Here is a 14789-nt window from a genome sequence, read left to right as displayed (position 1 = left end):
CAAGAGGACACCCATGAAAGGAACACAGAACCTTCAGCACCCAATTGAGAAGCTTGGCTGCACCCTACACAGAGCTCAAGGGCATAAATGGGTTTCCTCTCCTTTTGTAAACAGATAGGCAATTAGTAATGAAGTCAGAGCCCAGGTAGAGAAGCCAGCTGACCTCCCCAGCTGACTAAGAACTTGTTCACAGACAGGCCAAGGAGTCAGCCTTAAAAAGGGCCACCAAGCCCACGGCCTGTTTTGTATAACCTGGCAGCTAAGAGTGGCTTTTATGTTTTAAGCATTGTGAAAACTAACAACAAATAACAAAACCCCCAGTTGCCAAGCCTGTAAGATTTCCCAGAAGGCCCTTTACCAAAATTGCCAACCCCAGGCTTAGAGACCCACCCATTCCCTTTGCTGTAGATGGTGTGCACCCCACATGTGCAGAGCCCTAAAGCACACAGGAGTCCAGGGATGAAGAAGGCAGCCTTGGGCTAGTGCTGCCTGCTGCAGAGCTGTCAGCAAAGCAGTCCTGCGGTGGAAACTGAGAGAGTCTGATTTATGGCCGTGGTGAAGAGGAGCGATTTCCATCTGGGGTTTGCAAACATGCAAGAATGAATAGCTGCGCCTTGAGCCGTTCAGTCTTTCAGCACAGCATGAGCAGGAGCTCCCGGGGGATGGGGGATTAAGACTTGCAGGGCATGTGGCTTGCCTAGCCCCTCCCACTCTGTGCAAGACTTTCCATACCCTTGTCCACCTCTTGGCCTGATGCCACCTCAGGTCATGGCACTTGGTGATCAACATTCAGGCTTCACTGCGGTCCCTTCCTGCTCCTGAGCCAGACACTTTATACAGTCGGCAACGTGCACGCTCCTGCATAATGGCCCTGGGAGTATGTCTGTGCGCCAAGACGGTGTAACACTGCAGGCTACAGCTGGTCTGTTTCTTTGGGAACCAATTCTCCCTGAAGATCAGAGGTGAGTCTATTGTGCTAATAACACTTGCCATTTCCAGGACCTATGCTACATGCTAAGGGACAGAATGCTGCACCAAACATACTTTGACAAAGAAAAGGAGTCTCCGAGGTTGATGCTTTGAGGTACCTTTGTGACAAGTCAGTTTGGGGGCAGGCTCTCTCCCAAGCTATGTAGAGTTCACCAGTGAAACCTGGAGGCAGATTAAGCCAGTTCAGGTGCAGAAAAAAATGAACAAGCCAAAAGCACTCGCATGAAAGAAAGCATATCAGTACTATGCTCTGAAGCTGGAGAACGAGGGGAAGATGAAACTCTAAAGTCTCTAGTCAAATGCTCTGGAATGCGGGACAGCAGGTCTTCATTATTACTGGACAGGACTGGGAATAGCTGAGAAACAGAGAGGCAAACTCAAGGCTTTGGTCTCAGGCATGTATAGACAGGATGAGATCCCAAGGGCTCTGACCCAACAGAAGGTTTTATCCACCGCAGAATTTCTGATATATTATTGGTAGGTGGTAAAAAGTGAGAGGCAGGTTCACTGGGGGAATATCCTTGGGTTGTTATCTTGCCTGGTTGTCTCTGCTTCTTGGCTGTTATTACAGAAACTTCTCTTCCCTGCCACAACATCCTCACTGATAGACTGATACTTCTGAGTGCACCAATTAAACTCTTGGTTGTTTCTGCTAGGTATTGTAGTCAAAGCTAAGCAAAAATGCCTATAGCAACAACAACAACAACAAAAAAGCCAGGGTTGGGGGCTGGAGAGATGGCTCAGGACTTCCAGAGGTCCTGAGTTCAATCTCCAGCAACCATATGGTGCCTCACAACCATCTGTCACGAGATCTGGTGCCCTCTTCTGGCCTACAGGCATACATGCAGGCAGAACACGGTATACATAATAGATAGATAGATAGATAGATAGATAGATAGATAGATAGATAAATCTTTTCTTTAAAAAAAAAAAACCAGGGTTAATGAGACCATCCTGGCTGCACTGCTGTGGGCCTTCTGCATTGGGTTCTGCATCTGCTTTGGAGAGTACCTGCTTCCCAAAGGGCCTGTTCTGTCCATGGCTTGGTTGCTGGCGTTGGCTCCCCCTGCTGCCCTGTGCAGCTCAGGATTGGTGGTCACTGGGGTGACAGCAAGCAGCTGAGGGCAGAAAAGCTGATTAGACAGATATTCAGTGGAACCCTGCAGCCTGACACAGAAGAGGACAGTGGTCAAAGGCATGGGCTTTCTAGGTCCCTGGTCCCACCTGGTAGATATGGGGCACAAAGGTGACAGTGCCAGACTGGGGAGGGTCAGCTTAGACTCCCTTAATGTATTCCCAGATCATTCTGACCAGGGAGTAATAACCCTTTGATGAGTGATGAACACTTCTGTCACCTAGCCAGTCATCGCTCAAATCACCGGGTTCAGTTTCCTCCTAAGAGACCGGAGCCCGCACAGATGCACGTGTGCTCATCTGTCTCCTTCTTTCTCCTCCACCTAAAATGGAATGTGGTGTGATGTCTGTCTCAGGTGACTGTCATGGCTAGAAGTTTGTGGGGGTCAGGGGATCAGGCTACCCCAGAACCCTGGACACAGGGCAGTCAGAAATACTGACGGGATACTTACTACCCAAGATGACTGCTACATAGTAGGACAAAGGCAATTAGTAAAGAAACTCATTTGGGGACCCTGGGGTGCTGCCACCACACGACACTGGGCTTCTTTCTGGTCCTTAATGTAGAAACTAATGGTCACCTCCAGCTGTTCCCAGCTCACCTTCCAGGCAGTGACCAGAGACCTCTGTCAGGGCAAGCATGGCTCACTCCCAGGCACTCTGTCCCCGTATGTCTACTGGCTCCATTGATGGACCTATAAGCTCCCTGCCACCATGGGTATACTGTCTGGGCCATCTCTGTGTTCAGAACCCTGGTAGCACCTGAACTTGATGAAGACATTTCCTGGGTGCTTTACGAGATGCCTGACTGGCCTGGACAGATAGACAGAACTTTATTCTCCACACTAAGGTCTATTCTGGTGTTATTCCATTGAGAAATAGAAATGGAAGGAGGAAGCTAGTCGCAGGCCTGGCTGGACTCCAGCTTCAATTTGCAAATTTGGCCAAGCTACTCAAGCCTGAACTTCCACAACTGTGAAATGGGTAGAAGGCCAGCATTCAGGATGCAGAGAGGAACTTCTAGGACTTTGGAAGGGAAATGACTGGGGACCATCATGGCAGTGTTTGTGAGGTGGGGGTGGGGTGTTATACGCATGCCCAGCTTGGTTGAGATCAACTCTACACTGACCTCTGGGCTGTCCTCCTTAGCCTTCAGCAGACTGGGCCAGGATTTTGTTGGTGGTTCCTCGTTATCCTGCAAAGACAGCATCAGACGACATAAGTAGGGATGAAGCCATTACTGTGCATTGCTCCCATACATGGAGGGCAGAGAAGCAGGACCCTGTCCACATTTCTCCAACAGACTGGACAAAAAGAAACCTCTGGGAAGATTCACCCCAGGTTCTGCTCAACAACCAGAAGAACCACCTCCAGACAGAGCAGCACAGACAAGAATGTGAGCTGGCAGCCGAGCTGACCTTGCAAAGATGTGACCCCAGTTGGCCACATCTATAATCCAGGCAGGGACCTGCCTATTGTTGGGTTACCATGAGCCTCAGCAGCAGAACCAGAGACTGTGCAATATGCTGAGGAGCACCTTCGGCCTCAGCTTCCCAAGGCCCCTGCTGTACTGGAGGTCTGGGCAGTGACGTGAGTGAGGAAAGTAGGCCAGGGAAACAACAGGGACCCTGTGGCTCATGTTCTGGGACAGCTTCAGGAGAGCCACAGCTTGCTGCCTATTCAGCCACACACTGGCCTGGCATCTTGTGGCATAGGCCTAAGCCATCCCAGATTTGTAGGTAAAAGACCACTGATCCACAGGTTAGTGCTTGGCTGACAGAAATAATGCAACAGCTGCAAGGTGGGGGCTGAAGTGGGACCCTGGACAGATGGAGAACAGCTGTCCATAAACAGGTGGAGTGCAGAGTCTGTGGCCAGAGAGGGCTGCTGCTCACATCTCGTCTGTCCTTGGGAGCCCCCATCCCTCCTGCGCCCTCCACCCACAGGTGCTAGTACCTGCTGCGGACTGGCGGGTTGCTCGGGCTCTTGGCTGAGGAATACCTGTTGCAGAGCTGCATTTTCCACCTGGATGGCTTTCAGCACGGCCGAGGCATCCTCCTCTCGGTCCTCGGACGCAGATGCTTTGCGAGTTGCTGACAAGGGTCTGTCTTTCCGGCTGCCAGGTCCTGCAGAAAGAAAACACAGATGTTCTTCAGCTTGTGTTCTCAGAAAACAGCTAGAAATTCAATAGATCCTATGAGGGACACCCTGTAAAAGAACTGGCCAGCCCCTTTAAAAATGTCATGGTCTTGAGGGCAGGGATGATGAAAGCCTGGAGACCTGTTCCAGATTAAAAGTACCCAGGCAGGCACAGTAAGTAGCTGCAATGCACACCTCAGGGCTAGAGCCAACGAAACACCACACACACACACACACACACACACAAACCTGAACACCTGAGTACAGATCACAGCCGTGTAAAAAGCTGGGCAAAGTGATGTACAGCTATACCCCAACTATAGGGATGGAAACAAGGATTCTAATAGGCTTGATATGTTGCCAGTCCAGCTGAAATGTTAAGTTCCAGGTTCAGAGAGAGACCCTGCTTCAAAATCTAAGGTGGAGATGCCAAGGAGGAAGACACGCAGTGTTAACCTCTGGCTGCCACATCACCTGCAAGGGCATACACACATGTACAAAGACGTACAGAAAGAGGGGGGCTGTAATTGTGGCAAGGAAAGAAATCTGAATATAGCCTGTGGCTTAGATAACAGTTTTACACTAATACTAAATACTCCAAAGTTCATGAGTGGACAGTAGTATTATACAACTGACATACTTGTGCTTGGGAAATCCGTGCTACAGTTTTGAGTGAAAAGGGGAGTTATCTATAACTTATTACCAATAGTTTAGGAATTAAGGAATAAACAAAGACAGAGTCATCCCTCGGGCTCCCTTATCCATAGGGGATTGATTCCAGAAGACCACAGGTACTTCTGTGATTCTAGGAGGCTCAGGTCTCTTACATAAAAGGTAAAGTGTTTGTACATAACCCCCACACCCTCTACCCACTTAAGTAACCTCTAGATAACAAAGGCTGTGCCAGTCACTGTTCTGATGACTGGCAAAGAGGAGAGAAAGCAGCCCCTCTTGAACACCAGGGCAGCTGTGTCTGTGTGTCCTGGTACAAGTTTGCTAAGAAAAAGTACCCTTCTGCTCCCTGCCCTTTGCAAACACTGACAGGAGCTGATGAGCTCCTACCTGGGCCCTCAGCTCTCCTGCCAGGCTCTTGTCGGAACACTGCATCTAAATGAGAGCAGCACAGGATTCCCATGGCTGGAAGAACTCGTGCTGGTAAAATGTCCATACTGACCAAAGCAATCTTCTGAGTCATTATCATTCCAATCACCAAAACAAACAAACAAACCATAGCAAAAACAAAACAAAACAACAACAACAAAATAACCAAACAAAAAATCATGGCTCCATCATTTGTTTGCTTGTCGTGTAAAAGCACATGGACCCAAGTCCCTTTCCTGGAGTCCATATGTAAAATGATAAGGTGGTACCAGATTGCAAACCCAATGCTGGGGAGGTGGACACTTGAGGATGCCTAGGCTTGCTGGCTAGCCAGCCTACCATACTTGGAAAGTCACAGGCCCTGACTCAAAACAGAGCATAAGGAATAATATGACAACCAATGCTGTACCCTGGCTTCCACAAGCATGCGTACACATGTGCAATGCGCGCGCACACACACACACATACAAAAAAATAAGTAAAATGCTAATTAAAGTGATTAAAATTGGACTTGGGACTGGAGACATGGCTCAGTGGCTAAGAGTGACTGCTGCTCTTCCAGAGGACCCGAGTTCAGTTCCCAGCACCCACAGTAGGCACCTTGTAACCATCTGCAACTCACCTGCAACTAACACTCTCTTCTGGCCTCCATGGACACAGGAACACATGCACAGACAGACAGACAAACAGTGACAGACACATTAAATAAAAACAATTCTTTTTTTTTTAAATGGACATAAACTTTGAGCTTGGAGGTGGTGGTGCACACCTTTAATCCCAGCACTCGGGAGGCAGAGGCAGGTGGATTTCTGTGAGTTCGATGTCAGCCTGGTCTACAAGAGCTAGTTCCAGGACAGGCTCCAAAGCTACAGAGAAACCCTGCCTCAATAAACAAAAACAAACAAACAAAAGAGTACATAAACTAGGTATGAAGGTACACAGCTTAGACAGCTGATGTGGGAAACAAATGGAAGAAGACCTGAATAAATGCTTCTCAAAAGAACTGGCAGGGTCAACAAGACAAAACGGCAGCCTATAGAATGGGAAAAGATCTTCACCAACCTCACATCAGACAGAGGTCTGATCTCCAAAATATAAAAAGAACTCAAGAAATTGGTCATCAAAAGATCACATAATCCAATAAAAAAAATGGAGTACAGACCTAAATAGAGAACTCTCAACAGAGGAATCTAAAATGGCTGAAAGACACTTAAGGAAATGTTCGACATCCTTAGTCATCAGAGAAATGCAAATCAAAACAACTCTGAGATTCCATCTTACACCTGTAAGAATGGCCAAGATTAAAAACACTGATGACAACTTATGCTGGAGAGATTGTGGGGTAAAGAGAACACTCCTGCATTGCTGCTGGGAGTACAAACTTGTACAGCCCCTTTGGATGTCAGTGTGGAGATTTCTCAGAAAATTAGGAAACAACCTTTCTTAAGACCCAGTAATACCACTTTTGGGTATATATCCCAAGGATGCTCAATTGTACCACGAGGACATATGCTCAACTATGTTCATAGCAGCATTGTTTGTCATAGCCAGAACCTGGAAACAACCTAAATGCCCCTCGACCGATAAGGAAAATGTGGTACATTTACACAATGGAGTACTACACAGTAGAAAAAAATAACGACATCTTAAATTTTGCAGACAAATGGATGGAACTAGAAAACATCATTTTGAGTGAGGTAACCCAGACCTAGAAAGACAATTATCACATGTACTCACTCATAAGTTGTTTTTAAAATAAAGCAAAGAAAACCAGCCTACAAATCACAATCCCAGAGACCCTAGACAACAATGAGGACCGTAAGAGAGACATATACAGATCTAATCTACATGGGAAGTAGAAAGTAGGAAAAGACAAGATCTCCTGAGTAAATTGGGAGCATGGGGACCTTGGGAGAGGCTTGAAGGGGAGGGGAGCAGACAAAAGTGTAGAGCTCAATAAAAATCAATACAATTTTACAAAAAGAATTGACAGGGCTTGAGAAATGGCTCAGTGATTAAAACCATGTACTGCACATCCAGAGGACCTGAGTTCAGTTCCCAGCAACTAAATCAGGTGACTCACAGCCAATTGTAACTTTAGGTCCAGGCCAGAGCCTTTGTAGGCACCTGAACTCATGTATACATACTTATACAGAATTAAAAGTAATAAAAGACAAACCTTATATTAAAAAAAGAACATTTAAAACCTACTTTAAAAAGAATAGTCAAAGGGCTAACAAGTATACTTAAAACACTAAACAAATGCAAATCAAAACTGCTGTGTGCTATAGTCCTCAGTTAGAATGGTTTTGTGGGGGCAGGGGAGGGGGGAGGGGTAGAGAGGGAGAAAGAGGGAGAGAGAGAGAATACTAATTACCTGAATATCCATGTTTATTGCAGTATAACTGGAGAAAGTTAAGTCAACCGAGGTGTTTCTGACAGGTTAATCTCTTTTATATGACATACACATACAATGGAGTATTATTCTGCAGTAAAGAGGTTGGGTTCCTGTCATTTGCATTACCATGGATGAAACTGGAGGATGCTATGTTAAGTGACATAAGCCAGGCACTGTAAGAAATACCACATGTTCTCATCCATTGAGTAGTTTACTCAAACTACTGAGTAAAATGGTCCCCAGAGGTTGGCAAAGGACAAGAGAATACAGAGAAGGTATGAAGAGCCTGGGTAATGAGGAGGAGGTACAGTAAGACACAGGGATTGGCTCTAATGCTTCATGGCACAGTAGGGGGATTTAGTCCACAGCAGTTGACTAGACATTTCCACAGAGCATGAGGAGAGCTTGAAGGTTCCTGCCACAGAAATGATGATGTCTGGGGAGATGGAAAGTCTTACTGCCCCAAGGTGACCATTATGTATTACACCCTATATAATGCTCAGTTACTGCATGGTGAGTACAGTGACATCTGCCTTCCTCAGTAGCCCTGCATCTCCAGGTCCCCAAATATGCAGCTCCCCCCCCCCCGGGCTGGTTTCCAGGGTAGCCAGTGTGCTATTGACCTTGACTGTGGATGGGGCTGTACTGAGAAGCTCCCAGAAGGGTGGAGCACACCTCTGATGTTTGTGAGGGCATTCCCAGAGGTCAGACCATTAATACAGTAACATATTCTAACAAATTTCATTTTACATTTTTCTTTATTTTGCTTATTACATATTGATTGAATGATTTGTGTGTGTGTGTGTGTGTGTGTGTGTGTGTGTGTGTGTGCAGGTGCACTGTAGATATCAGAGGACAACTTCCACCATATGGGTTCTGGAGATTGAATTCAGGCTGTCAGACTTAGCAGGCTTCTCTACCTGCTGAGCCATCTTCCCAGACATCTGTGAAAAATGTGAATAGACTCTTGGAAAGTGCCATTGAGGAAGGTGGAGAAGCAGGTCACTAGGGAGAGCCTTTGAAAGGCATACCTCACTTTTGAGCCCTATCTTGATTTGTTTGTTTGCTGAGACAAGGTCTCACTATACAACCCGAGCTGGCCCAGAGCTCGTCACATTCCTCGGCCTCCCAGAGGATTACATGAATATGCCACTGTGCTTGGTTCCTAGTCATGCTTTCGGCCATGATGTCCCACCTTAAAAAGGAGCCATGCAATGAAGCCAAATGATCAGGAATGGAAACCTTTGAAGCTATGGACAAAAAGCCTCTCTGCTTCTCAACTGTTCCTTTAGGTATTTGTCATATAGAAAGAAGACTCTGGATAACACAACTAGGTACTAGCTGGAGAGAGCTGCTGGCTCTTCTGGAATCCAAGCCTAAGGTGGAGAATGCCCCTCTCAGCAGCCAAAGTCAGAGTGACTGCAAATGTCTGGAGACTGAGGCAGGTACTGGGCAGTGAGGCTGCCTGACAAGGTCATATGCCTGGGATAGGTGTGCTTCTGAATGCCAGTCAGCGTTCCCACATGGGACTGTGCTCCTCGTGGAAATAAATCCTTTTTTATCTTTTGTTTTTTAAAAAAATGGCTGGAATGTGGAATCCTTAACATCGTGGGAGTCCAGGTGGGTAAAAAGGTGGTGAGGACCACACTTAATGCAAAAAGACTGTGTACCTAAAATAGTCATGAGGCAGGAGACAAGGAAGGAGGAAGCTGAAGGCAGTGGTGTTGAACTTCTCTGCTGGAGATCCAAACCCACAAACTCACTCTGACTCCAGAGCGGCAGAGGCAGGAAGGGGCTCCCAGCCTGGTGAGAGGTACAGAACGGCAGGCTCCTGACTCATATCATACTGTTAGGCTTCCCGAGTTGAGGTGGACACTGCTCTGGGTGCAAGACAATGGCAGTCAGTGTGACAGCCATCCCCAGCCTTCACTGACCTTACAGTCCTAGATCTGGGACAGACATGGAGTAGGCAGAGGAAGGGCTAGACAGGATGGCAGTGGACATATCCACTCAAGATGAAGTCTAGGAAAAGGACAACTAAGGGGAGGCTGGAGGCAACAAAGCCATGACTGTCAACACAAGGAAGCTTCTGCAGACCCAGGAGAGGCAGGTGCTAGGGCCCTAAGGGAGGGAGAGCTTGGCATGCTGAAGAATGATCAGGAGGCTGCAATGGGGCAGCAAGGTTGAAAATGGTCGGTAGAAGGCTGGGGAGTTTGCAGCTGTGTTCTTGAGGGACCTCATGGATCTCAGCTACTCTTTGAGGTCATCCCTGTCTTGTTTACTGCTGCATGTCTGCATCCAGCACTCTAACTTCTGTCAAATGAATGGATGGGGAAACCCAGTCCCTAACCCTGTAAATCTCAGTGTTTGTGAAAGGCATTCAATCTCTAACCAGTAAAGTGCAGCTGAAAAGCCCACACCTGCTGCAGCCCCTCCCAGTGGTTTGTGCACAAGCAGCTAGGACCATGGACAGAGCCCAGTGAGCATCAGAAATCATCCCGTTGACAGGAGGCTGGCCAGGACAGCGGACTCCAAAACTCTCAGGGTTCTTTTTTTTTTTTTTTTTTTTTCCGAGACAGGGTTTCTCTGTAGCTTTTGGTTCCTGTCCTGGAACTAGCTCTTGTAGACCAGGCTGGCCTCGAACTCACAGAGATCCGCTTGCCTCTGCCTCCCGAGTGCTGGGATTAAAGGCGTGCGCCACCACCGCCCGACTCACTCTCACGGTTCTTAACTACATTCCTGTCTTCGCTGCCTACAACACTCAAAAATTAGTGCCCAAAGAGTTACATGGTGACCTTTGGTTTTTGACTGCCAGCCTGTAGACATGAGCTCAGAGGTCTGGGGCTGCACTGGAATAGTGGCCCAGAGATAGCTAAGAAGACCACAGCATGGGCTCCAGGACAAGGGGCACGGTGGCCTCGACCACCCAGCACAGTGCTCGACTCTTCTGGTAAAGGGGCCAGTTTTGTCTGAGTGACGGCTTCGGCATGCTCTTCCACAGCTTGATCAAGGGGGCTGTTTGTGCTCTTCTAGCAATATTATGCTAAGAAGATGACATCATTGTCACCATCTTCTAGGAAGAGGTTGGCTCTGCAGTCCCACCAGCAGTGCTGTACTGCTGCTGCCTTCCAGAATACAGCGTCCTCCGAGTCACACTGATGATGGGCACCACCTTTCCGTGGGCTTCCTCCCACTGCAACCACCTTTTACTCTTTTTGATGCCCTCATCTCTCACTTGTACCAACACTGGCCTGAATGCCACACGATGGTGAATTTATTCTCATATTGGATCCAGGGAATAGTAGATTTATTCACTCCGTAAATCTGAGCCACTAGCAAAAGCCAAATTGCACATTTTAATTTATCCCAAACTGCTCTTTTTGGATGGAGAACCATCCCTCTTCCAGTAACCCCACTCCCTTTGGTTTCCCTGGTACTTGGCTTTCCTCTCTTAGCTAAAAACAAAAGGTGTGTCATCCAGAAGATTAGCCATGAATTCAACACATCACAAAGAATCTACCAGAAGGTGAGCCACCTCTCTACCAACTCTGCCTCAACAGGCTCTAATTCAGAACCCCAGCAAAACTGCCTCTGACCGACTACATTCCAGAGTCTTAGAGGGTCACCCAGGACCCCCCGCAGCGGCAATGATAAAATGGGAGATCAGTAAACATCCACTGTTGCTCATAAACCAGCAGCCCACAGTGAAGCCTGCGTGGGTCATATGCTGTGGGGCTTTTGACCTCACACTGTGATTATTAGGAAAGGAGCATTCCACACCCCTCCACCCACCGGCTTGCAGAGCAGAGAAAAAGGGAGCCTGGAGTCCCTGGGCCATCTCTGGCCACCTGTGTGAGAAGTGGTTCCCACAGTGAGTTTCCTAACCAACAATCTCAGAGGTACCTGAGAACTCTTGGGAACAAATACATAGCTGTTTAGATCCACTGAGTCAGAAAGCAGGTGGCTGGGCTCAACCATTCTAAGGCGTGGACTTTTCATGTCTAAGTGAGCCATCAATTCATTTCCTTTGGTACTTAGGCTGTCTGATTTTTTTTCTTCTTTTACAGACAGAATATCAGTTAGCCCAGGCTAGTCTCTAGCTCACTCTGGATCTGACCTTGAAGGCCTCTACCTCTCAGGTACCGGGATTGCAAGTGTGCACCAGCATAACCAGCCACTACCAGTTTTTATCACTCGCTGTTGATGAGGACTGACTGGAATGTTACAAGACTCTGGACTTTGACATGCGGTATTTGTGCCGCAGGTGTCTGGACAGGAACCCTGACTACAGGGCTGTCAGCATCCTCTAACTCAGCTCGCACTGATCAGTTAGTAACACTGATGCTGTTACTGTATTTCTGCAGCTGGTGGCTTCTCTGGGAAAAGTATCTCTGATAGAGACAGCAAACTTTCTGCACCAGAGACAAATTTTCTCTTCTAGAAGACACGAGGCCTCTGTGGGGAGAGTCAGGGACGTGACGCTGAGTAAAGAGGACAGTGCTGCATGTTAAATGCATGTTTAATTGACATAAGGTCAGAGGTATAGGCTTGGCCAAAGAAATGGGGATAAGAGGAGAAACAAAGTTTTAGAGAGTGCAGGCAATGGGTTACCATTCTAGAATGGCAGACTAATTTAACACTCTTTCACTGAAGCAACACTAAAAAACTTGATCTGAATAGTGCAGAAGTTGCTTTGTAAAAAGGAATCTATTTGAAGGCATGTCCCTATGGGGAGGGAAGGGACCGTGAGATAAATAGTACAGGGCCAGGTGCAGGCAGACAGAAGGTGAACACACCTGAGAGGCCTCCTCCTCAGGTGTCCATGATGCTGAGAAGAGCTACCACAAGCTAGAAGCCAAGCATGGCTTGTGATGGACTCGAGGGAATGACAGTCGGAGAGTGGAAGTGATCTGGAAACAGCCAGGAGTGAGGGGTGTGGAAAGGTCAATAGCATAGATGCCTCAAAATTACTACTGACTGTATAAAATAACAACAACAAAAATAATAATAACAATGTCTAAAGGAAGTTAAAACAAACAGTGATAGCATTTAAAATGGGAAGGGAACAAACATTTAGAGCTAGAGGTCTTTCCGCCAAATTAGAAGTGGTAAATGTGCTAATTTAAAGTAGATGCTGATAAGTCAAGAATGCACACTGCAATCTCTAGTAATGAGTAAAAGAATAAAAGAATGTATAAGTAACAATTTAATAGGGAGGGGAGAGAGGAGTAATACAAGACAATTGGTTCAAAAGAAGGCAAGAGAGGGAAGAAAAAGGGACATGAAACAGGCAAAGCAAATAAAAAAAACAGATAATAAGATTGCAAGTTTAAACTCAAATGTATCAGCAATTACATTAAATGTAAATGGACTAAGTACTCCATTAAAACACACAGATTGTTGGAGGATAAAAATAAAAACTAATTGCATCCTGCTTACAAAAAACAAACCTTAATATAGAGATGTAGGAATTTTAAAAAGAAAAGAATGAAATAAAGATACAGGCCATAAACATGGTCAAAAAACTGAGTAGCTCTATGACTGACAGCAAAAACTGTGACGCAAGTGCTGAGAGGCAGCTGTGACAATGAAAGGCTCATTTGCAAGGAAGACTGAGAAGTCTTTTTACACACCCAAACTGCAACCAAATGAAAGGTAGCGTGCATGAGCAGGCCACCCTCAATTCCATGGGAGAATGGGGTGCTGGTTTCAATGTCCTCTCAAAATGTCTTTGGCGCCTTGTACCCATAGTGGTGTGAACACGCAGCTCACTCTGCCTAGGTCTGTGGTTTGAAATACACTTCCCCTCTAACCTATAACCATAACAAAGCAAAGGGCTTCATCTGGGCTCAGCCCAAGGACCAGGATTCCCCATTCTAGGGAGAGACTCCTTTGTGTTTACTGAGAGATGCTGTATCCGTCGTGGCACTGATGGCAAAGCCATCTGTGGCTGGCCTGGTAATCAGCCTGCTGGCTTCTGAAGACAGCTTTGATCACTGTGATCCAATTGTACCCAGGACACTGTGATAACAAGGCCAGCTTTCCACTTTGACCTCAACTGTCAAACTTGGAGATATTTGGCTGCTGGAGGAGCCAGGCCCTGAATAGCTTGTGACAAAATAATAACCACTTATGGTAACTACCTTTAATACCAATAAGCTGTTCAAAGTGAGGACTCCATCTCAAACAGCACCTATGGAACAATTCCCAGAAACTGGAGGTAATCAGATCTCCTACAGACGACTTGGTGATATGTGGATTCCTGTGTGTTTGTGTGTTCCTCTGTCATGGAGCCAGGAATGTGTTCACCTCAACACCCATCACCCATCTCTGGGCTCCTTCTCACTTCTTTCTATTATTCCCCCTTTCCCTTGCCTCCATCTCCTCTATGGCTAAACCTGGGAGAAAAGAATATTATGAATTAGTTAATGAGGCTCTGTCACAGTGACAGCTGAACTGGATCGTGAATCATATCTCCTAAGACGCTGATGATCTGGTGGGGTGGCTCAGTGGCACTTGCCTATAATGTGCAACGCTCTGGGTTTAGTTGCCAACAACACACAGACACACAGACCCACCCATTGAATACTAGTCCCAGTGTACACGGATATGCCTTCCTTAGGAAAAAGGGTCTCCCAAATGATGAAGCTAAACTGTGGCCACAGGGTGGAAGCGGTGTGACTGGTATCTACAGAACTGCTGAGTGTGGACACAGAAATACATATATGGGAGACAGCCACGAGCATGGGTCATCCTGCCACAACCCAGAGCTACAGAAGATGGGAGGTAGCCTGGAGCAAGCTTCCCTGCACCTGTGGAGGATGTCCATGTCAACACCATGCCTTGTCTAAGCAACTGTGAGTGGCATTTTGTCCAGGGAGCCCCAGACAAATCCAGTGTGCACGATGACTTTAGCTCAGATATTGTTTGCCTTCTCAAGGTGTTAATATTAACTATGAGTAGCAATAAACATCTGTGAGGTCTGACATAAACTGTCTAAGTCTGAGGTCTACTGTTCTGTGACACT

At 46.9% G+C, this 14789-nt stretch overlaps 1 protein-coding gene across 6 annotated transcripts in view; it reads right to left on the bottom strand.

Annotated features, from left to right (window-relative positions):
• The window catches only part of Katnip (katanin interacting protein), a 168264-nt gene that overhangs the window by 57115 nt on the left and 96360 nt on the right, over positions 1–14789 (bottom strand). For 5 of the 6 annotated variants that reach the window (XM_050121617.1, XM_050121615.1, XM_050121619.1 and 2 more), the window contains 3 exons: positions 4081–4250; positions 3254–3319; positions 2002–2108 (listed from right to left, as the gene is read on the bottom strand). In XM_050121617.1, the coding sequence (XP_049977574.1) occupies positions 2002–2108; positions 3254–3319; positions 4081–4250 (343 nt within the window). The remainder of the gene's footprint in view (positions 1–2001; positions 2109–3253; positions 3320–4080; positions 4251–14789) is intronic. The other variant, XM_050121616.1, reaches the window with a different exon arrangement.

The sequence above is a fragment of the Alexandromys fortis genome, unplaced genomic scaffold, assembly GCF_014885135.2.
Source record: "Alexandromys fortis isolate MF-2015 unplaced genomic scaffold, M_Fortis_MF-2015_v1.1 scaffold_199, whole genome shotgun sequence".
Classification (NCBI taxonomy): domain Eukaryota; kingdom Metazoa; phylum Chordata; class Mammalia; order Rodentia; family Cricetidae; genus Alexandromys; species Alexandromys fortis.
Note: the sequence above shows the minus strand (reverse complement) of the source record. Positions and strands in the feature narration are given on the sequence as shown.